General features: G+C 41.6%; 1 protein-coding gene across 18 annotated transcripts in view; it reads right to left on the bottom strand.

Moving 5' to 3' along the window:
• The window catches only part of Asb3 (ankyrin repeat and SOCS box containing 3), a 169,249-nt gene that overhangs the window by 1,723 nt on the left and 145,530 nt on the right, over window positions 1–21,996 (bottom strand). For 4 of the 18 annotated variants that reach the window (XM_076546173.1, XM_076546175.1, XM_076546174.1 and 1 more), the window contains one exon: window positions 4,503–4,526. The exons of 12 other annotated variants lie outside the window; for them this stretch is intronic. In XM_076546173.1, coding sequence (XP_076402288.1) covers window positions 4,503–4,526 — 24 coding nt within the window. Of the gene's footprint in view, window positions 1–267; window positions 306–4,502; window positions 4,527–21,996 lie in introns of all 18 variants that reach the window. 2 more of the 18 variants (XM_076546184.1, XM_076546180.1) reach the window with 1 other exon arrangement.

Here is a 21,996-nt window from a genome sequence, read left to right as displayed (position 1 = left end):
TGTAGGGGGTGTGGGGTGGGGAGCGGGGAGGAGGGTAATCACTGGGGAGAAACCCTTTATCAAAAGAACAAGGCACAGAGTGACAGGCTAACATATTTTTCTGGTCTCCACGTATGCACACAATCATGAATTTAAATACACACATACTAGCAACACACTAAGGTAAGCAACCAACCCATCTCTGTATAATAAAAGAGAAATAGTATGTTGCTTAGTCATTGTTTTCAAAGGTCAGGATGATCACATGAAACTTTCACTTAACCTTACCTGGTTGCTTTCCCTTTAATTGGTCACACACTCAGCATCTAGATCCATAAAAGATAACTGTTTAAATTCTAAGGATCTGATGATACAAGCTAGCAATTAAGAAACTTCACAACAGAAATTGCTACTTCCCTCTTAGTCTGTTTCATTGCAAAGGGTCTTGGAACCTAACACATCAAGTGAATGGATGTGCAGCCTGAACATTTCTTCTTTGCATCTGTGACATAAAATGAAATTTCAAGGGCTGGGAAGAAGGCTCAGAGGTTAAGAGTGCTAGGTCTCTTCCAAAGGACCCAGGTTCAATTCTTTCAGCACCAACACTGTGGCTCACAACTATTTCTAACTCCACTTTCAGAAGTTCCAAAACCCTCTTCTGGATTCCATGGGCACCAGGCATGCATGTGGTATACATACACACATGCATGAAAAACATCCACACATAATAAATACTTTTTAATAATTAAATTTCAAAATTCGCACAGAAAGAGAACATTCATTGAGTATACTCTATGCCACAAACCCATGCATTTCACAAATATTCTAGTTTTATATCATTTACTCCAGGCTAAACATGCATATACAAATACAATTATCTATCATCCATCCATCCATCCATCCATCCATCCATCCATCCATCCATCCATCCATCATGTATGTATGTATGTATGTATCTGTGCTTCTTAAGCACATGTTTTTACCACTGATCTATCTATCTATCTATCTATCTATCTATCTATCTATCTATCTATCTATCTATCTATCTATCCTTCCTAAGCACATGTTTTACCACTGATCTGCCCCAGCCCCTGCTATAAATTACCATGATCATACTGTGAACCTCAAGTTTGCGTTTGTGTTAACTAAATAAAATCAATCTTGGGTCAGAAGGCAGAGACAGCAAGTAGTTGACAGAAACTAGTCAAAGAGAGTCAGAAGAAGACCAGAAACAGGATAGAGAGGCACAGGAAGTAAGATGGACGAGGACTTTGAGTGTGGTGGTCTTTTTGGAGCAACAGAAAAAGATGCTCTCTTTCTGAGATGATGATGAAGACTGAAGGTCAGCTAATTGGTCCTCAACCTCTCTGAACTAGCAAGTTTTCACCCCAGCCTCTGACTCTTGAGTCTTTATTGGTAAATAGAACAATAGAAACTTAGTTAAAAACTACATTTGGGGACTGGAGATGGCTCAGAGATTAAGAGCACTGACTGCTCTTCCAGAAATCCTGAGTTCAATTCCCAGCAACCACATGGTGGTTCACAACTATCTATAATGAGAACTGGTGCCCTCTTCTGGCATGTAGGCATATATGCAGGCAGAACACTATATAGATCATAAATAAATCTTAAGGGGAAAAAAAACCTATTTGGTGGCATTGGCAGATCCACTGGAACATAGCTGTCTGTGAAGTATGGCCAGTAACTGCTGCAGTTCCTGACTCAAACAGCAGTAGATTCCGATATAACCTCTGTGCCAGTGGAAAAACAACATTTTGGTGCTCCAACATGTAGCACCACCACATGAAAAGAGAGTTCACATCAGTTGGCTGCTGCCATTCACAGGGACTCCAGAAAGCAGGTTTACACTTGGAAATCACAGGTGGTGATTGAGTCTGCCACCAAATTGAGAAGTCAGCAAATTTGGTGGGACACCTGGGAAGTCCTTAAGTAGAGAGTTGGGTAATATTAAAAAGAAGAATCGTTCCCACGTTAAGAATGGGAAATATCACAATGCAGAGTGCTAGTACCCTGTATAGTGCTACTATGGATGGCTTGAAAATGAAAACAGTAAATGAGGGGATAAAAAACTTAGCTGAGATTGACATAATACCGATTATAATTATCTGGCTTCCTCTGCCAAATATAAAAAGTGGTCTGATAATTGTGTCAAATATGATGATACGAGTTGTAGAAAGACTTGATAATAAAAATAAGAAAAATTTGACCACTAAGATACAAGCCTTAGAAAGACCTACCAATGAAAATAAGAAAATATTCAGACACAGAGGAATTTAGACAAGAACCTACCACGCCACCACATGATGAAACTGAAGAGGGATGGCCCAAGATTATTAGAAAAACCACCTTAGTTTATCCAGTTACTATACAACAACCAGGAGACGATAGACACCCCAAGGTTATCAGGAAGTTAAATGGAATCCTATAGGCATAAATTTGAGGAGATTTAAAGAAGCAGTAGTTTCATATGGTATGTATTTACCCTATGTGAAGCAGATGTTAAATTCATGGGCAAATCACAACAGAATTATCCCACAAGACTTGAAAGATTTCATCAGCAATATTGGAAGCTGGTCCTCACTTACAATGGAGAACAGGGTGGAAAGAGGAAGTTAGGGCCACAAAACAAAGAAATAGGGCTAAAACAATTGATATTTTCCAAGACCATTTCTAGATGAAGGTCAATATGCTGAATTGCAAAGACAGTTTGAATTTAATAATTATGCCTTGACTTTATGTCGCTTAGCAATTTTGAATGCCTGGGACAAGTTGAAGAATCAGGAAAGGGTTATGAGTCAATTATTAAAATTATACAAGGTCCAAAAGAAGCCTTCACTGATTTTTTTACAAAGATTGACATCATCTGTAAATAGAATAGTATCAGATCCAGAAGTCAGATGGATATTAATTGAATCTTTGGCTTTTGAAAATGCTAATTCAGAATGTAAAAGAGTGATTAGGCCTTTAAAAGTAAGATCAGGACCAATAGATAAATGATTTAGAAAGATGGCTGATATTGGATCTCACTCTTATGATACTGCTTAGATAGAAGTAATTTCTAATAATTTTAAGAAAAATCAAAATATCAGATGTTTTAATTGTGGTAAACAAAGCCATTTGAAAAAGGATTGTAGGCAAGGTGTTCCTAAAAACAAAGCTTTTTATAGAGATAATCCAAACAGAAGGCCCTAGAAGGTCTAGAATATGCAGAAGGTGTAGCAAAGGCTGACATTCCACTAATGAATGCAGATCAACAAGGGACAGGCAAGGTAACCCTACACTCTTGGGAAATGCCTGAGGGGGGCCCTCCTGCAGGCCCCAATATCAAATTTGGTTCAATAATTCCCTGTCAACATTGGAAAAACTTATTCACAATGCAATTAAAAGACTTAATATCTGTTGTTAAAAATTATACTGCTCTGGATGTGATTAAGGACATAATAACTTCATTAGAAAAAACTTTCAAGAGACACCAGAAAACAAGTATTTTGTCAAACTGCTATAGTCAGACCAAAGCTAAAAATACACATAAATGGCATCAAAATTGAGGGTTTGTTAGACACAGGGACAGATATAACAATAATTGTACCAAAACCTTGGCATCCTCAGAAGGTAAATATTCAGCTTTTAGGTATTGTAACTTTGTCTCAGGTAAAACAAAGTGTAAGATGCCTCAAGTGCATAGGGCCAGAAAGGCAGAGAGGAAAGTTAAAGTCATGTGTGGCTAACATAGCAATGAATTTATGGGAGCATGATTTGTTATAGCAACAGAAAACACAGATTAACATTCCTCCAATCTCAGAAACAAACCATAAAATAAAGAATACTTCTGAGAAAAATATCTGTATTATCAAGAACAGTTGCAAACTCTTCACATTGTACATAAGCAGGGCACAACAGCGACTGGTCTTTCAAAGGTATCAACTTTTAAAAATGGTTAACTAACAAAACTATGTGGGTGGAACAATGGTTGTTGACATCAGAAAAATTACATGCACTAGAACAGCTAATACAGGAGCAGCTAAATGCTAAACATATAGAAAAATTGACCAGTCCTTGGAATTCTTCTCTATATGTTATTAAAAAGAAATCTGGAAAATGGAGAATGGTAACAGATCCGAAAGTTATAAATAAGGTGATTCAGCCAACTGGATTACAGCCTGGAATTCCCTTGCCTTTTTATTACCTAAAGGTAATAAAATATTATAGCGACTGAATGACTGTTTACTATACCTTTACAAGAACAGGATAGAGAAAAATTTGCCTTCACAGTGCCTACTTACAATAATTCTGAGCTTGTTAAAGGGTACCAATGGAAAATTCTTCCTCAAGGAATGTTAAAAGGCCCCTCTTTGTGTCACTATATTGCACAACAAGCATTAGAAATAATTCATAAAGCTTCTCAATTTGTAATTCACCATTATATGAATGATATCTTACTGGCTGATTCAGATGCAGATACCTTAGGAAAAAAATGTTTGCTGAAGTAGAGAGAATTTTACCTTGTTGGGGATTACAAATTGCTCCTGAAAAAAATACAAAGGGGAGATTCTATTAATTATTTAGGATATAAGATAGGTTTACAGAAAAATTCAACCACAGAAAATTGATCAGGAGAGATCAATTACAAACTCTCAATGATTTTAAGAAATTGCTGGGAGATATTAACTGGCTATGGCCCACAATTCAATTAACTACTCAAGAGCGAAATAATTTATTTCAAATCTTACAAGGTGATAAGGACTTAAATAGTCCAAGAAAATTATCAGCTAAGGCTGAGAATTGGCTTTAGTAGAAAAAAAATTACAGAATACAAACGTGGATCACTTGGATCCAGAGCTTGATTGTATCCTAGTCATGCTACTTTCTACTCATTCTCCCACAGGAATTCTTATGTAGTGAGATGATAATATCTTAGAATGGATATTTTTACCACACAAACAAGAGTAAAAAAATTAACAAACTATGTAGAAAAGGTTTCTGAAATGATTCTGAAAGGAAAACTGAGACTTTGTCAATTAGCAGGAATAAGCCAGGCAGAAATTGTGGTAGCTTTTGCTAATGTTGATAATTGCCTCATTATGGGCAGAAAATGAACATTGGCAAAGAGCTTGAAGTAATTTTTTTGCAGAGATTAGAAACAAATATTCCTAAAGCAATAAACTTCAGTTTATAAAAAGAACTAATTGGATTCTGCCTCATATAGTAAACAGAACACCAATTTTTGGAGCCCCTGCATTCTATACTGAAGCAAATCCATCAGGAAAGGCAGGTTATAAGTCAGGAAAAATAAGTAAACTGGCTCAAACCTTTATGATTCAGTTCAAAAATCAGAATTATATGCTATTGTCATTAGATTTTCCAGAACCTCTTAATATCTTAAGAGTCCTACACCTTGCAGGCAACAGAAGTTGACTGAGACACTGGGTCATATCCTGAGCAGAAGAAATCTCAAAGACTTCCCCCACAGTGACACACTTCCTTCAAAAAGTTCATACTCACTCCAATAAAACCACACTTCCCTATTGGGAACTATTGTTCCATTCCTTATGAGATTATGGGGGCCAATTACAATCTACCACACTTGGCAACAAGTCAAGGAAAGTATAAGGGTACATTTGTACCCTTTCCTCCAAGTTAGGGTTGGGTCAGAGTTTTGTTTTTGTCTTTCCAGAATAAAAGCACCCAACTAAGAAATCTAGAGACTATTAGACAAATGAGATAGCTAAAGAAGAAAGATGAATCATCAAGAGAAAATATCCCTAGAAAAGGAGTAAATTGGCCTAATGGTATAGACCACCTCTAACAGGGTAGAATTTCATAAATCTTCCCAAATGCTTGTTTTTGCTCTCTACAAACATAAAAGGCAAATGATCTTTTCATGACCCCAATTCAATTAAAAATCAAAGCTGACTCTGCAGCTGAAGCATGGCTCTCTCCTTCTCTAAACCCATCCATGCGTGTTAAAAAGGAAAATCAAAAATCCTTCATGTATGGAACAGAAAAAACCAAAATTAAGGAATATTTGCACTAATCTCATAATCCTTTGGTTTTATTTCAACTGTTGAAAACTTTCCCTAAAGTTTTAAATATAAATATTAGATATAAATATTATCTCAAAATCTATAGGATTATTATGTACATATATACAAACTTTCTGTTGGGATATTAGTAGTCATACAGATTACTAATTAATTCTAGAAATAAGCTTCATCTAGCTTCTTGTACATATCTTGGGGTTTGAGTCTGAAGCAAGTAATTAGGAACTCAGTCTGGATGCACTTAATAGATTGTAGTTCTCTAAATTTTTGGAGATCTGCTATATATAGCATTTTAAATATTTTAAGTTTTCTGCAGTGAACTGTGAAAATTCCTTATAGGGACCTTTGAGGTCTCCAAAAAGATGATGAGGCACGGTAACAAAAAATCTACCTGGACTGTGACAATGCCATTAAGCTGACAAACACCACCCAAAGATCGATTTCAGACTACAAACTGTTCAGGACAATTTCAAAGCAGCTAGTTAAGATGGTCTAGCCTCACAGACTACTCCAGCCAGGACTTCAGTTAAACCCTGCACTTTCTCATCACACAAAGGCTGGACAACAAATGATACAGCTAGCTCTCCCAGGACTTGACCATTGTCCCAATTTTCTCAGGGCCAAGTAAAGATGCTATCACCTCCAGATAGTAGGAAGTAATTTGAAGAACATGACAGCCACATTCCCAAGAGGTGGGGTGGATGGTTTTGGAACATTTGGTGGGCTATGGATGTTATTCATCATTTAGGGAGATTGAGTTGTTATTGGTCATAGTTAGGGAGGAAAAGTAAACAAAGGTTAAATTAAGGGATTTCTTTTTCTTTCTTCTATCCTTCTTTATCTACTATCTAATGTTGAAAGGGGGAGGGTGGGGGATAAAAAAGGGATATAAGAATGATAGAAAAAAAAGGGTAGAGTATTAAATCTACTTTTAAACTAAAAACCAACTACTAGTCTCAAATATTTTACATTGGTATGAATTTTTGTATATTGATACAAATTTAAGGTTAGTTTTGTTTTAACATACTGTAATTGTTTCTATTCTTAAGATATTGTGCCTATACAAATCATTTTAAAATATAATGTAAATTTCTAGTCCATAAAAGCTACTATTACCAACTGTTTAGGATAATTAAGGAATGCAGGTTAGTAATCACCTATAACAACCAAATTCGTAGTCATGTTAGAAATGTTGTTGCCGGGCGGTGGTGGCGCACGCCTTTAATCCCAGCACTTGGGAGGCAGAGCCAGGAGGATCTCTGTGAGTTCGAGGCCAGCCTGGTCTACCAAGTGAGTTCCAGGAAAGGCGCAAAGCTACACAAAGAAACCCTGTCTCGAAAAAAACAAAAACAAAAACAAAAACAAAAACAAAAAAAAAAAAGAAATGTTGTCAAGGTAGTGTATGTATGTACAATTGTGGAAATTACAGTGGAAATATACAAAATACATGTGACTTCATGGTACCATTAGAATTGGCATCCGTAAGTATAATGTAACATCTGGATAAGAATCATAAGGATTTTAAATTAAAGTTTAAAAGTTTTTGCTCATCTAAAAATATTTATCAATTTGCATATAAAAATGATTGATTACATTAGGGCTAAATTCACTAGCTACCTAACACTGCTGAAAAATTTAATGAAAATGAAATATCTAAAGTCAATAACTGACTGGTGTTAAATATCTCGTTAATATATTTTGCATTCAAAGATAACTGCAGGGAATAAATTCAAACAAAATATGTTATCTCAAATACATGATTTTATTTTCCATATTTGCTTATGTGTAACTTTTCTACTTAGACAGTATGTTTTATATAATGTATACATTACATAACTGAATAACATGTAATATTAGATAAATAAATAAAAGTGTATATATGTGTGTGAGTGTGCATGTGGAAGTTATCTGTATGTTTTATATAATACATACATTACATAACAGAATAACATGTATTATTAGGTAAGTAAATAAAAGTGTATATGTGTGGCATGAATCTTATAGGGACTTATTAATAAAAACAAACCTGAGGCCAGTTATTGGGGTGAATGCTGGAAGATCAGAGAAGTAGAACAAGTCACAGCTTCTTCACCTCGACAGTTCCTCATCTGATCCTGTTTCCTCAGACTGGAAGCTTCTGTGTCCTCATCCCAATGGCTCTCAGCTGAACTGCTGCTCGAAAGTCTGAAGCTTAAATAGCTAAAAAGCTTCTAATTTCTGATCCTCACACCTTATATATCTTTCTGCTTTCTGCCTCACTCCCTGGGATTAAAGGCTCACTTTCTGGGATTAAAGACGTGAGTCACCATGCATGGCTGTTTCCAATGTGGCCTTGAACTCACAGAGATCCAGAGGGATTTCTGCCTCTGGAATGCTAGGATTAAAGGTATGTGCTACCACTGCCAATCCTCTATATTTAATATTGTGGTTGTCCTGTTCTCTGACCCCAGATAAGTTTATTAGGGTGCACAATATTTTGGGGAACACAATTCTACCATATATATGTGTGTGTGTATGTGTGCGCGCAAGCACGTGTGTGTAGAAGTAGATAGTTTAAATGTAACTGTCTCCACAAGCTCATAGGGAGTGGCACTATTAGGTTTAGCCTTGTTAAAGTAGGTGCGGCCTTAATGGAGGAAGTGTGTTCACTGTGGGGCAGGCTTTGAGGTCTCTTATGCTTATTATGCCTAATTCAGTTCACTTCTTGTTGCCTATGGATCAAGATGTAGGACTCTTAGCTCCTCCAGCACCATGTCTGCCTACATCCCACCATGTGCTGCCATGATGATAATGGACTAAACCTCTGAACTGTAAGCCAGTCCAATGAAATGTTCTCCTGTACAAGAGTTGCCGTAGTTATGGTGTCTCATCACACCAATAGCTATGTTGTTACAATGTGGTGTCAGGTAGACAAGTCATTTTGGACTCTCCTAACAAATGCAGACTAGCCCAATTTATTTATTTATTTTTAAAGATTTATTTATTATGTAAATAATAGAAGAGGGCGCCAGATCTCATTACAGATGGTTGTGAGCCACCATGTGGGTGCTGGCAACTGAACTCAGGACCTCTGGAAGAGCAGTTGGTGCTCTTAACCTCTAAGCCATCTCTCCAACCTCCCAATTTATTTTAAATACAAGTGGTTGAGCTTCCACATACAAATGTGCATAAGAATGATTAGATATGCTGTGAGTATAATATGATAAGACTGTTGACCTTTCAAGAAACTTTAAAGCAGTCAATGAAATTGCCTGTTTCCTGACAGTCACAATATGAGGTGTTTTGCTTTCCAATACTCTCTCCACCATGAGGACTGAAACCTCTAGAACTATGAGCCAAAATAAATAATTCCCAGCTTTAAGTTGTTACCTCAGATATTTTGGTCACACATACAGAAAGGTAACTAATATAAGCAGGAAAACAAATTTTGAAGAATGATTGGTATGAAAGTAGCAATGAGTGAAATAAATGGAGGTGTCATCCAGTAGTAACGTGAGAAGCCACTATTGATTGTGTGACATTTTTGATCCCATCTGGAATTGTAAAACCTCACCTCTCTACAATACACCAAAAGGCTTTTATTAAGGTTCAAGGTAGAAAACATCAATACAACATTTTGTAACTTTCAAAATACCACAAAGATCTTAGGCACCAGTGAGTCAAGAGACCTCAAATGTCTTGACTGCACACCCAATCAGTGTTTGGTCCAGCCATGCTGGGATTCATGCCCAGCACATGACTGTTTGCTCCCCCTCACTCAACAGCCTGGGAAACCCACAGCTTAAGCTGCTGGCTGTGTTCTAGGCATGGCTCTTGCTCTTCCACCAGCTGCTCCTGTCAGTTCCCATGCTCTTCCCTCTCTCCCCACTCTAGTGTGCTAGAGCTTTGCTGCACCTTCTCTCTCTCCCAAAAAGGTCTCTTTCTAAGTCCTCCACTTGTTGTTCATTTGGGCTTTGTTCTGATCTTGGGCAGATCTAGTGTTGTTTGTTTTTTTTGTTTTTTTCAGTTTCCCTCCACAGCTCCTTCTCCTCTGGACTCTGGTGCATGAAGCACTGTTGCTTTGAGCCCTGCACTATGGGTGAAAATGCCCAGCTGTCCAACATGGGTAGGCTCTCCTATGATGCTTTATACTCCAAACTCTCCTTTTAGGGTTTTTAAGTTGGTCATCTAACATGGTTTCCCAGAAAACACTTCTGTTCGTCTTTCTGTTAAAAAGTCTTGTCTATTTCATTTGTATGGATGAAAATGTGTGTGGCCACAGTATGTTTTTTTAATGGCTCTTGGATGCCTGGGTTTGCATGTGTGCTTTTAATTGGTCTTGGATGCCTGGGTTTGCACATTCCATATGTCTTGGTAATAGCTCAGCTGTTATTACAACTAGTTGTATGGGCTCTGATTTGATGACATAGAAAAGTTTTTTTTATGCTGTTCTACCTTAATATAAAGAAAAATTGCCAAGAAATTTGGTATGGTTTAAAATCTGTAAGGGTTGTGACTCCAGATGAAACTGTTCTCGAGAACAACAGGTGGTCTTTTACTACCCTAATTAAGTACAGCCAGCCACGTGGGCAAGTGCCATTTTGGCTAAGGTCAGAGAAAGAGGTCATATGACTTCAACCACCATCTCTAGTGAGGGTGACCACATGGTCTGCTATCACTTTACAACAGGTGGGCAGGTACCATTCTGGCTAAGAAAGAGGGAGGTCAGATGACTACACCATCTTTAATAAGGGAGATGGGTCCAACTAAGAAGACATTAGGTCTCCAAGTTATTTTTGGATTAGGATAGATTTCTGTAGGATAATTCCTGTCCTGTCCTAAAAAAAAAAAAAAAAAAGATTTATAAAAGATAGGATTTAAAACAATGCTGGTATTAAGCTGCACCTTCATGCATTCATGTACAGGGATATATCTTGCTGGCAGTCAGATTTTGTAACCTAAGAGTAAACCCCTCAATATTGATTTTAAAAACACTAAATTGTCTGCAATATTAAAACTTGGTTTTGCCTTATGATTATATCTTAGGATCACAGCTGAAAACTAGAGACTGAATCCTCTTGCTTCTACCAACATTGCTAAGCTGTAATTAATTGGAAAACTGTATGTCAAGATTTAGCTCATTTGTTAAGCAACATTTGTCAAGTTCAGATATACCAACAGAAAATTATACCCTGATCCTCAAATGCTTAGGGAATCTGAGAAATGGCATTTTAATAAAAAGTTTCTCACAGACACATGCCAGCTCCTAGCTGTATCCTGTTCCTCCTCCAAGGAACATGGAAGAATGCCCAAATAGAAGCTTGCCTTAAATGTGGCAAGTCAGTCAAACGGCCAAAAAAAAAAAAAAAAAAAATGCTTTGCACTTTAAAGCAGTGCCAAGACTCTGCCCAAACTGGAAAACAGGACACTGTGAGATGGATAGTCTCACAATGCCAAGTCAAGGTAGGTCATCCTCTCCAAATTCCTAACCCACAGGAAAAACTGTCAGATCTTCTGGGCCGGGCAGATGACGACAGGTGCTTCTTCTGGGAGTCCTGTCCCTCAAAAACCAGAGAAACCTGGGACTGTCTAGGTAACTGAAAGCTGTCTCACTTCTGCTTATTTATCCTCAGATCTGATGGCATTTAATAACTAGGGTGCTAGTAGATTTGCCAGTATACCAGCTCTCCCCCAACCCCAAGGCTACAACCAGCTGGGTAGCTCATTAGTTCATTAGTTAAGTTTCCTGTTAAAAGTTCAGACAGGTCTGCCTCATTCACATATTTCATGGTACAGGATAAACCAGTTTCAGATGTAACTTCAGAGGTTCAGAGTTTTAGCACTGATAAATGCAGTTTTGATAAACTGATAGAGCACTGACTACAGTTTTCAGGAGTCCTTAAATTTCTGTGGATTCTACTGATCCCAGCTTTTAGAGACAGGGTAGCATTAAGGAGGGTACGGAAGCCTCCCTCCTCCTCCTTCACTTACTCAGCCACTTCCAGTCAGTAAATTTAAATAGATTTAAAGGTGTTTCATTGGGCTGAATCCAGGCCCTAAAAAAATATTCATACCTTTTAACCCAAGGTCATAGCCTTTTGCTATGACAGCAAGACATAAATCTGTTCCAACTGTTTTACAGACATCTGCAGGTTACTGCACAAGCCCACCCTTCCTGCCAGACTCATGCCAAAGCTAACTTGCACTGGGTCCTCCAGATACGCCAGCCCCTGCACCAACTGAGGACACCAACAAGGTGAGTACCGACAGGTTGATTTCACCTACATGCCCATTCATGAAAAGACTCTGTTATCTCTTAACTCTTATGGACACCTTTACAGGGAAACAGTAGATGTGATGGCTCTGGTACTCCTGGAACACATCACCCCTTGATTTGGTGTGCTATTTCCCCAAGCTCCTGGGACATCAATGCTGTGCCAGCCCTCCAAACTCAAAGGCGTTATCTGCTCTTATGTCTGACTCACTCATCCTTGCCTCTTCTGTACAACCAGGGCACATCTCCATTTCATTCTTTCTGGCAGCCACATCACTTTTCCCATGGCTAGCCACATTCATAGGACTAGTGTTAATTATTTTTTCTCCTAGCAATCTGTCTTTTCTGCCTCCTCAAGAAACAGGTTCCTGAAGTCTCCAGAATGGCAGCTAACTGAATGCTTGACACTCACACCTCCTGCTGAGCATGACCCTACCAACTCCCGACTTCTCCCTTCCCACTTGGTCCCTTGCCAGCAGGAAGCAGCCAGACTTGAACCTGCATCCATATATACCCAAAAAGGTTGGGATGCTGGGGCTATCTGCTGGAGCTGCCTTCTCCAAACCCTGCCACTGAGAAAGCCCACCACACAGCAGCTCCAATCCCCAGAGGGTATTTAAGGTCCAGCCCAAAACTTCCCCTCATGATTTCCCCTCATAGATTCTCCTCTCTCCTGGGAACACCCAGGAATGCACTGCTCAGATTAAACCTGGGCTTACTAATTCAGCCTGATCTGACTTATAGCCAGTGTTACTACTGGGGCATTTAAAATTTTCAATTAGTGCTCTTCTATAAAATTCAATTAGTGCTCTTCTATACAACTTTGCTTCTACATTCATGTACATACAAAACATACAATATTTAACTTTCGGGGGCAGATTTAAATTTGCTTAATAAGATTACCTCCAAGAGAATCAAGATTTTCAGCAAATGATAAAATTCCACTCTTTTAAAGGCTGAATACAACGTCACTGTATATATGAACCACATTTTCTTGTATACACTCCTTTATTGTTGAACATAAGGGTTGTGTCAATAACCTCATTATTGTGACTGCAACTAATGTACAAGTATCTCTGTGGTAAGATAACTTGAAGCCCTTCAGGTCATACAAACAGCATATTTGGGACATGTAGTGAATATAGTTCCAGTTTTCTGAGGACCCTCCATAATGATTCACATATTGGCTAGAACAATTTACATTCCCACCAGCAGTATTTTGCCCACATTTCCCATCATTTGTTATTTGTTCTCTTAATAACTGTCATTCTAACAGGTGCGATGGGTTCTCAAAGCAGTTTTAATTCACACTTCTCCAATGACTAGAGAGGATGAACATTTTCCCATGTTTATTGGCCATTTGTACTTCAACCTTTGTGAATTGTTTTTTGGCCCATTTACTAACTGGGTTAATCTCTTGATTATTTTTTATTGTTGGTTTTATTAGGGAGGTTCATTTTAGTATACTCTAGAAATAATCCTGCAATGGATGTAGAGAGATTGGAGATTTCTCTACCATTCTGAAGGCTATCTCTTTACTCAATTAACGTTTCCTTTGCACAAGCATTTAATTTCATGAGGGTGATTTGTGAATTATTAGCATTATTTCCTGATAAACTGGAGTGCTATCCACAAAGTTCCTGCCTCCTGTCTGCATCGTGAAGTATTTCCCCTACTTTTTCTTCTAATGGTTCACAGTTTCGGGTCTTCAAATCAGGTCTCTGGCCTATTCAGAACTGACTTTTTTGTACAGGTTAAGAAATAGGGGTCTCAATTCATTCTGCTACAGCTGGATACCTAGTTTCACCAGCCTCATTTGTTGAAAGGCTGTCTTTTCTCCAATATGATTTTAGCATCTTTGTCAAGAACAAGATGGTTATAGCTGTGTGGGTTTATATCTGGTTGGCTCTAGTCTGTTCCTGGGGTAGTTTGAATAAGAATGGCCTCCATAGGCTCATATATTCGAATGCTTAGTCATCAGGGAGTGGCACTACATGAAGGATTAGGATTGCTTTGTTTTGGGCCCACTACACCCTATACAGGAGGGAATTTATCCACTGTGAGATGATGTTTGAAAGATCTCCCCCAATACTTCCCCAGCCCAAAGACCAGCAGAATGGCAAAGTTCTTTACCATTCCTTTCTCAAGTCACTACAGTCACCACCACCCACCCACCCACCCATGCCCCAGTCCCCCATAAAAGCTATTCATTGGACTATCTAAGAGACCCAGCTACCTTTGGGTCTACCACCAGTTTCCCCTTATTTAGCCTGGAGATACTGTCTGGGACAAGCAGGTAGCCAAGAAAGCACTGAAAACAACTTGGAAAGGACCTACATAGTAATTCTCTCCACTCCACACACCCAGGTAAAGAAAGTGGAAGCCACAGCCACCACCACCAAATGGATTGTCTCCTGGACTATGGATCCACTAAAATTAAGGCTTCATTGGGTCCCTGATCCCTTCCTTTCATGCTCCTCTACTTCCTCCTAAGTCTTGTGTTTTTCCCTATGTGTATGATTGCAGGATCACAGTCTAACCCCCACCACCCTCAGGCCTGAATCTGGGAACTGAGAAAGACAGATACAGGGGAGGTGTCTTAGTGTTCTGTTGCTGTGAAGAGATACCATGACCACAGCAATTCTCATAAAACAAAGCATTTAACTGGAGCTTGCCTATAGTTTCAGAGTCCATTATCATCATGGCAGAGAGCATGGTGACATGCAGACAGACATGGTGGTGGAGAGTAGCTGAGAGTTCTGATCCACAGAGTACATCATGATCCACAGGTAGAGAAAGAAACTAGGCCTGGCTTGGGCTTCTGAAAAAAAATCCCAAAGCCCAGCCCTAGTGAAACACTTCCTCCAACAAAGCCACACCCAATCCAACAAGGCCACATTTCCTAACCCCTGCCAAGTAGCACCACTTCCTCATGACCAAGCATTCAAATCTATGAGCCTATGGGGCCATTCTTATTCAAACTACCACAGGAGGTGATTGTTTATAGCTAATGTGGCTATAAACCAGCAACACATATTCTATCTTGACCTTTACTCACTGGTATCTTCTTTGTCAGAATGGCTAAGATGAACAAAACAAATGTCAGTTCATGCTGGCTGTGAAGGGGCCCCAAAATAGCTTGACCACACAGCAACCATGACAGGCTTAGGGGCCTAGACATAGCTTCTGAGACTGGCTTATGGCAGGCAACACCCAGATCCAGGAAAAGCCTTAAGCTGATACCACCCAGAGATGAGGAAGTACCTAGCATTCCAATCATTAGATAAGGTGGCCTGATGTCCTTGAGAGTAGCACACACCTATCTCCCCTTCCTACCAAGATACCCTAGATAACTGTCAGCCAATCAGGGTCCTGAACCCTGGAAATCCCCTCACCCCAACCTCTGCTATGATAAAAATCCCACCCTGCCTGGGCTCAAGGCTCTCTGCTCGCATCACTGCATCAGACAGACAGAAGGACTAAGCCCCGGAGCTTGAAATAAAGGCTCTTTGCTTTTACTTATGGGATTCGGTCTCTGTAGTGGCCTCTTGGGGGGTCTCCACAATCTGGGCATAACATTTGGGGGCTCATCCCAGATCCCCCAAGCCCACCAGGACCACTGCCCCATAGAGCCTCCTGAAGAGCTGGCTGGTACGTGTGTCTGTGCTTACTCTTGTGTTTTCTGTGGTCATGTGTTTACTTGTATTTACTTTTGTTTCGATATCCTTTTGTAGGTAGGCTTTTGTAAGTGGGCCTTTTGGCCATTTGGATATCCTTTTGTAAGTAAGCCAAGACTTGTAAGTGCCTACTATCGGTACCACAAGCTGGGGAACTGACGTCCCCTTTGGTTGCAATTTGAATTTGATTTAGAAGCCAGCAGCAGCATCTCAGTTCTATTTGTGTTATTTGTAGTCCTGTGTCCTGAATGTACTTGTGTGCTGTAATTCTGTTTGTTCTCTTTCTGACTTATGACCTGACTGACGAGACTGACAGACTAAGAGTACTCCTACTCCCCTAACCTTGATTCTGGACCACTTTCAGGACTGTAGAAATAGGGCAAAGAGAGAAGGACTGGAAACTATTAAAAAGGGTAAACTGACCATCTTTTGTGAGACTGAATGGCCAACATTTGGAACCGGGTGGCCAATACAGAGAACCTTTGACTCATACATCATTTCTAGGACAAAAGACTGGATTTTTGGCAAACCTGGACACCCAGACCAGATTCCTTACGTAGTTACTTGGGAGGACCTGGTAGCATACCCTCTCCCTTGGTTAAAACCCTTTGTCTCCACAGGATCAATGAACAAAACCGTCCTTGCCTTACGGGAAGACAAAGGACGAGAGGACCCTAAACCCTCTGCCCCTGTGCTGCAAGGGGTTACAGAGAAGGAACTCCTTTTTTCACCTCCCCCTTACCGGCCACCTCCCCCAACCGATCAGGTGGCCAGGGGAGCCCAGGGGGATGCAGGATATTTGGGAAGCCCACCTTTCACCAGGGGGCGAGCCCAGTAGTCGATTCTGTCACTCTCCCTCTGAGAGCAGTTGGCCCATTGGACGATGAGGGCAAGGAATGGATGCAGTATTGGCTTTTCACCATGAGTGGTCTTTATAATTAAAAAAACCAAAACCCCAATTTCTCAGATAGTCCGAGGGCCCTTATTAACCTCTTAGATTCAGTTATATTTATCCACCATCCCACGTGGGAAGACTGCCCGCAGCTTTTGTAGATTCTGTTTACCACAGAAGAAAAAGAGAGAATTCTGATAGAAGCCCAAAACTTGGTTGCAGGACCTGATGAAAACCGGACTGTCAACCCTGCCTTAATAGACCAAGGCTTCCCTCTGACACATCCTAATTGGAATTTCAACTTGGCAGAAGGTAAGGAGAGGCTCTAAGTCTACCACCAGGTTCTAATGGGGGGGGGGGGTCTCCGTGCGGCTGCGCGTTGGCCCACCAATTTGGCCAAAATCAGTAGTATACAACAGGAAAAGACAGAGTCTCCATCGGCCTTCTTAGAATGGATTATGGAGGCCTTTAGGACATACTCTCCTATGGATCCTGAGGCCCAGGAGAATAGATCGGCAGTGGTCATGGCCTTTGTTAAACAGGTCACACCTGACATTAGACACAAGTTACAAAAGACAGATGGGCTTGCAGAAAAGAGCATCCAGGAGCTGCTAACTGTAGCTCAGAAAGTGTAAACAACCGAGAAACCCTGGAAGAAAAACAGATGAGGGTTATGGCAGCAGAGAATGCAAAGCAGACTCAAAATATGGCAAGAATCCTCCTAGCAGCCACTGCAGGAGATCCAGATGAGAAGGAATGCCAACTGAGACACCTAGCCAGAGGCCAAGGTAAGGACCCACCGCTCAAGGGAGTTCCCGAGACTGAGGAAAGACCAATGTGCAAGGAAACAGGACACTGGGCTAAAGAATGCCCTAAAAATCCCAGGCACAAGGATTATGACCCAGGGTGAGATTCCTACTGTGGGTTGGTTGCAGAATTAGGCGATTTCAGTGACTATGGGAGAAGGAGTTTGGACCCCTCCCTGAGCCTAGTAACACTCAAGAGTGGTGGGTAAACTTACTGATTTTGTAGTAGATACTGGAACTCAACATTCAATCTTAATCAAATCCTAAGGAAACCTTTCTCAGAAAAAGTCTTGGGTGCAGGGGGCCACCATAGGTATGAGCCAATATTTATGGACTACCTGAAGAACAGTGGATCTTGGAATGGGCCAGGTATCCCACTCATTCCTGGTCATAACTAACTGCCCCTATCCCTTATTAGGAAGAGACTTACTTACTAAATTGGGGCTCAGATTATTTTCAATAAAAATGGAGTCTCAATTACAAATCAGGAGGAACAGCCAATCCAAATCCTTACCCTCCAGCTTGAGGATGAATATTGATTACACCAAAAGTTGCCACCTGCCCCTCAGAACATGACCACATGGCTAGCCCAGTATCCAGAGGCATTCGCAGAGACTGGGGGAATGGGCTTGGCAAAACATCAAGGCTCAATACTAATTGAGCTTCAGCCTGATGCCACCCCCCCAACCCAAGTGCAGCAATACCCCATGTCCTGGGAGGCAAAGGAGGGAATCACCCCTCACATCAGGTGCCTCATGGAACTGGGAATTCTAATCCCTTGACGTTCAGCCTGGAATACTCCCCTGCTCCCCAATAAAAAGCCAAACTCAAATGATTACCAGTCCATGCAGGATCTTAGGGAGGTCAATTGCAGGGTTACAGATGTACACCCCACTGTACTGAATCCATACACCCTTTTGAGCTCACTTCCTCCCACGAGGACCTGGTATACGGTACTGGACCTTAAAGATGCTTTCTTCAGCCTGCCCTTAGCCCCAAAGAGCCAGCCCTTGTTTGCCTTTGAGTGGCACAACCCTGAGAAGGGATACAATGGACACCTGACTTGGACCAGGCTGCCCCAAAGGTTCAAGAACTCCCCAACCATCTTTGACAAGGCCCTACATGAGGACCTCGGGGAATACCAGAGGGGACATTTGCAGGTCACTCTGCTGCAGTGTGTGGATGATCTCCTGATAGCAGCTGACACTGAGGACTGTAAGGTAAGCACTGGCGATTTGCTTACTACCTTGGGAAGCCTGGGGTATTGAGTATCAGCTAAAAAGGCCCAGATCTGCCAAGCTAAAGTGACATAAATCTGGGATATGTCCTCAAAGGGGGTCAGTATTGGCTCTCAGAAGCCCACAAAGAGACTGTGCTCAAAATACCTGCCCCCACTTCCAGGAAAGAGGTTAGAGAATTCCTCAAGTCAACCGGCTTCTGCCGCCTCTGGATCCCCAGTTTTGCTGAACTAGCTAAACCACTATATGAGGCAACAAAAGTAATCAACCCTTACAACGGACTGAGGCTGAGGACAAGGCGTTCAATAAGATAGAAAAGGCCTTCCTCTCAGCACCTGCACTAGGATTGCCAGATATTACCAAATCCTTTCATCTCTATGTAGATGAAAGAAAAGGCATCGCTAGAGGGGTCCTGACTCAAACTCTAGGATCTTGGAATAGGCCGGTGGCCTATCTCTCAAAGAGACTTGACCCAGTAGCAGGAGGGTGGCCCCATGCCTAATGACCATTATAGTCACTGCCCTGTTGGTCAAAGATGCTGACAAGTTAACTTTGGGCCAAGAGCTCCTTATCACCACCCCTCACACCATTGAGGGAGTACTCAAACAACTGTCTGATCAATGGCTGAGCAATGCTCCAGGGACTTCTTACCAAAGCCTCCTCCTTAATCCCCCTCGCATCTGGTTTCTTCCAAGTGCAGCCTTCAATCCCACATCCCTGCTCCCCGACCCAGAGCTGGGCGCCTCACTACATGACTGTGAAGGAATCCTGAGCCAGGTACATGGACTGAGAAAAGACCTACGAAACCAACTTTTGCCAGATGCTGACCTCACATGGTATACAGATGGGAACAGCTTTATACGAGATGGCAAAAGGTACACAGGGGCGACTGTGGTGTCAGAAAAGGAAAATGTTTGGGCAATGGCCCTCCCATCTAGGACTTCCGCCCAGAGAGCTGAGCTGATAGCCTTGATTAAGGTGCTGGAGATGGCAAAGGGAAAGAGGCTAAATGTGTACACAGACAGCCGCTGTGCCTTTGCCATGGTCCATGTTCATGGAGCCATCTACCAAGAACACGGGCTCCTTACTGCTATGGAAAAGGCTATTAAAAACAAACAGGAGATTTTAGACTTGCTGGCAGCCTTGTGGATGCCAACCATATTGGCCATTATCCATTGTCCTGGACATCAAAAAACTGATACACCAATGGCTAGAGGGAACCAGAGGGCAGATCAGGCAGCAAAGAAAGCTGCAGAATAGACAATGGACATCCTGGCCCTGACGCTACCAGACCCAGGACCACCAGACCTCCCTGAGAATCCAACCTATAACCCTGCTGACCTGTGCATGATACAGCACTTACCAAGGGCACGCCAGCCTCAAGGGCCATCAAGCTGGTGGATGACTGGCAATGGAAGACTCATCATGCCTGAGAGGCTGGCTGAAGCCCTCCTTCATCACATTCACCGGTCTACCCACCTCGGCATCCGGAAAACAGAAGATCTGATAAGGCAGTCCCATTTAAAAATCTTTGACCTTCAACACAAGATCAAGCAAACAGCTGAGAAATGCCTGCCAACTTACCAATGCAGACAACCAACCCAAAAATCCTGGAACCAGACTTAGAGAAACCAAACCCAGTTCCCACTGGGAGATAGACTTCACTGAGGTAAAACCTGGCAAATATGGTTACAAGCATCTTTTAGTATTTATAGATTTATTTTCTACATGGGTGGAGGCCTTCCCCATGAAGCATGAGACTGCTCAGACAGTCTCCAAAAAGCTACTTGAGGACATCATTCTGAGGTACGGTATCCCTACCCTCTTGAGTTCAGACAATGGACCAGAGTTCATCTCTCAGGTAACACAGCTCCTGGTAAGGGCATTGGTGGCGAATTGGAAATTACATTGTGCTTACAGGCCCCAGAGTTCTGGTCAGGTCAAGTGCATGAACAGGACCCTAAAAGAGACCCTTACCAAATTAACCATGGAAACTGGAGGCGACTGGGTGGCTCTCCTCCCCTTTGCCCTCTATAGAGCTCGTAACTCACCTTATACCTTGGGGCTAACTCCCTTTGAAATCATGTTTGGGAGCCTAACTTAAAATCTGAGCTTGTTGCTGAGTTTGATGATGTTAACCTGGCTGTTTCCCCCAAGGCTGCAGCTCTCGTGCATAAGGACATATGGTCTCACCTGAGGGCCACTTATGAGATGGCTCTGCCACCTGTGCCACATAAGTTTCAGCCTGGAGACTGGGTCTACTTGAAGAGACATCAAAGGGAGACCCTCGAGCCATGCTGGAAGGGGCCATACACTGCAATTCTGACAACTCCAACAGCCCTAAAGGTGGAAGGCATCGCCACCTGGATTCATCACACCCCCACCTAGCTGGCAGATCTAGAGATAGAGAACACTACAGAATTGCCACAAGATAAAGACTCCTCAGGCTGGAAGATTGCATCAAGATAACTCGCTCAAGCTGAGACTTCGCCATCAACCTCCATCATGAAGATCCTGTTTCTGCTGGCACTGTTTATTCTTTGCTACCCCACATTTCCTGCTAATCCACATCAACCTGCAAGTCTCACCTGGACTGTCACTGACACATTCTCCGGAGAAATCCTCAAACAAGAATCAGCTAGAGCTCCACCTGGGACCTGGTTCCCACCTCTAGAATTTGAGGTACAAGATTTATTTCTGTTCAACCGAGATCGGTTCAGCTGAGAAAAAAAAAAGTTTTTATGTCTGCCCAGGACACAAGACGGAAAAGTTCTGGCATCAGCAGTGTTGGGGAGCCAAATCTTACTTCTGTGCGTCTTAAAAATGTGTGAGTACTGGACCTATCTGGTGGATACCACCGATAAGAGACAATTTGAGAGACAGAGGCGACAGGCCGCAGAGGCAGGCGGGTAGGCGGCCGAGATGCAGATATAATAAAGACCAGAAACTGAGCTATTACCTGCTGAAGAGTTAGTGAAAAGAAGCTCTTATTCAAGAGCTTGGAACAGGGACGCCTTTAATCCCAGCTCCCGGGGAAGGAGCCATCTCCATGGGACGGAACCAGAACGGATCTGACACTCTGTCTGAGG

This window comes from Peromyscus maniculatus, chromosome 10 (assembly GCF_049852395.1).
Source record: "Peromyscus maniculatus bairdii isolate BWxNUB_F1_BW_parent chromosome 10, HU_Pman_BW_mat_3.1, whole genome shotgun sequence".
Classification (NCBI taxonomy): domain Eukaryota; kingdom Metazoa; phylum Chordata; class Mammalia; order Rodentia; family Cricetidae; genus Peromyscus; species Peromyscus maniculatus.
The sequence above is the reverse complement of the archived record's forward strand: the minus strand, read 5'-3'. Positions and strand labels throughout refer to the sequence as shown.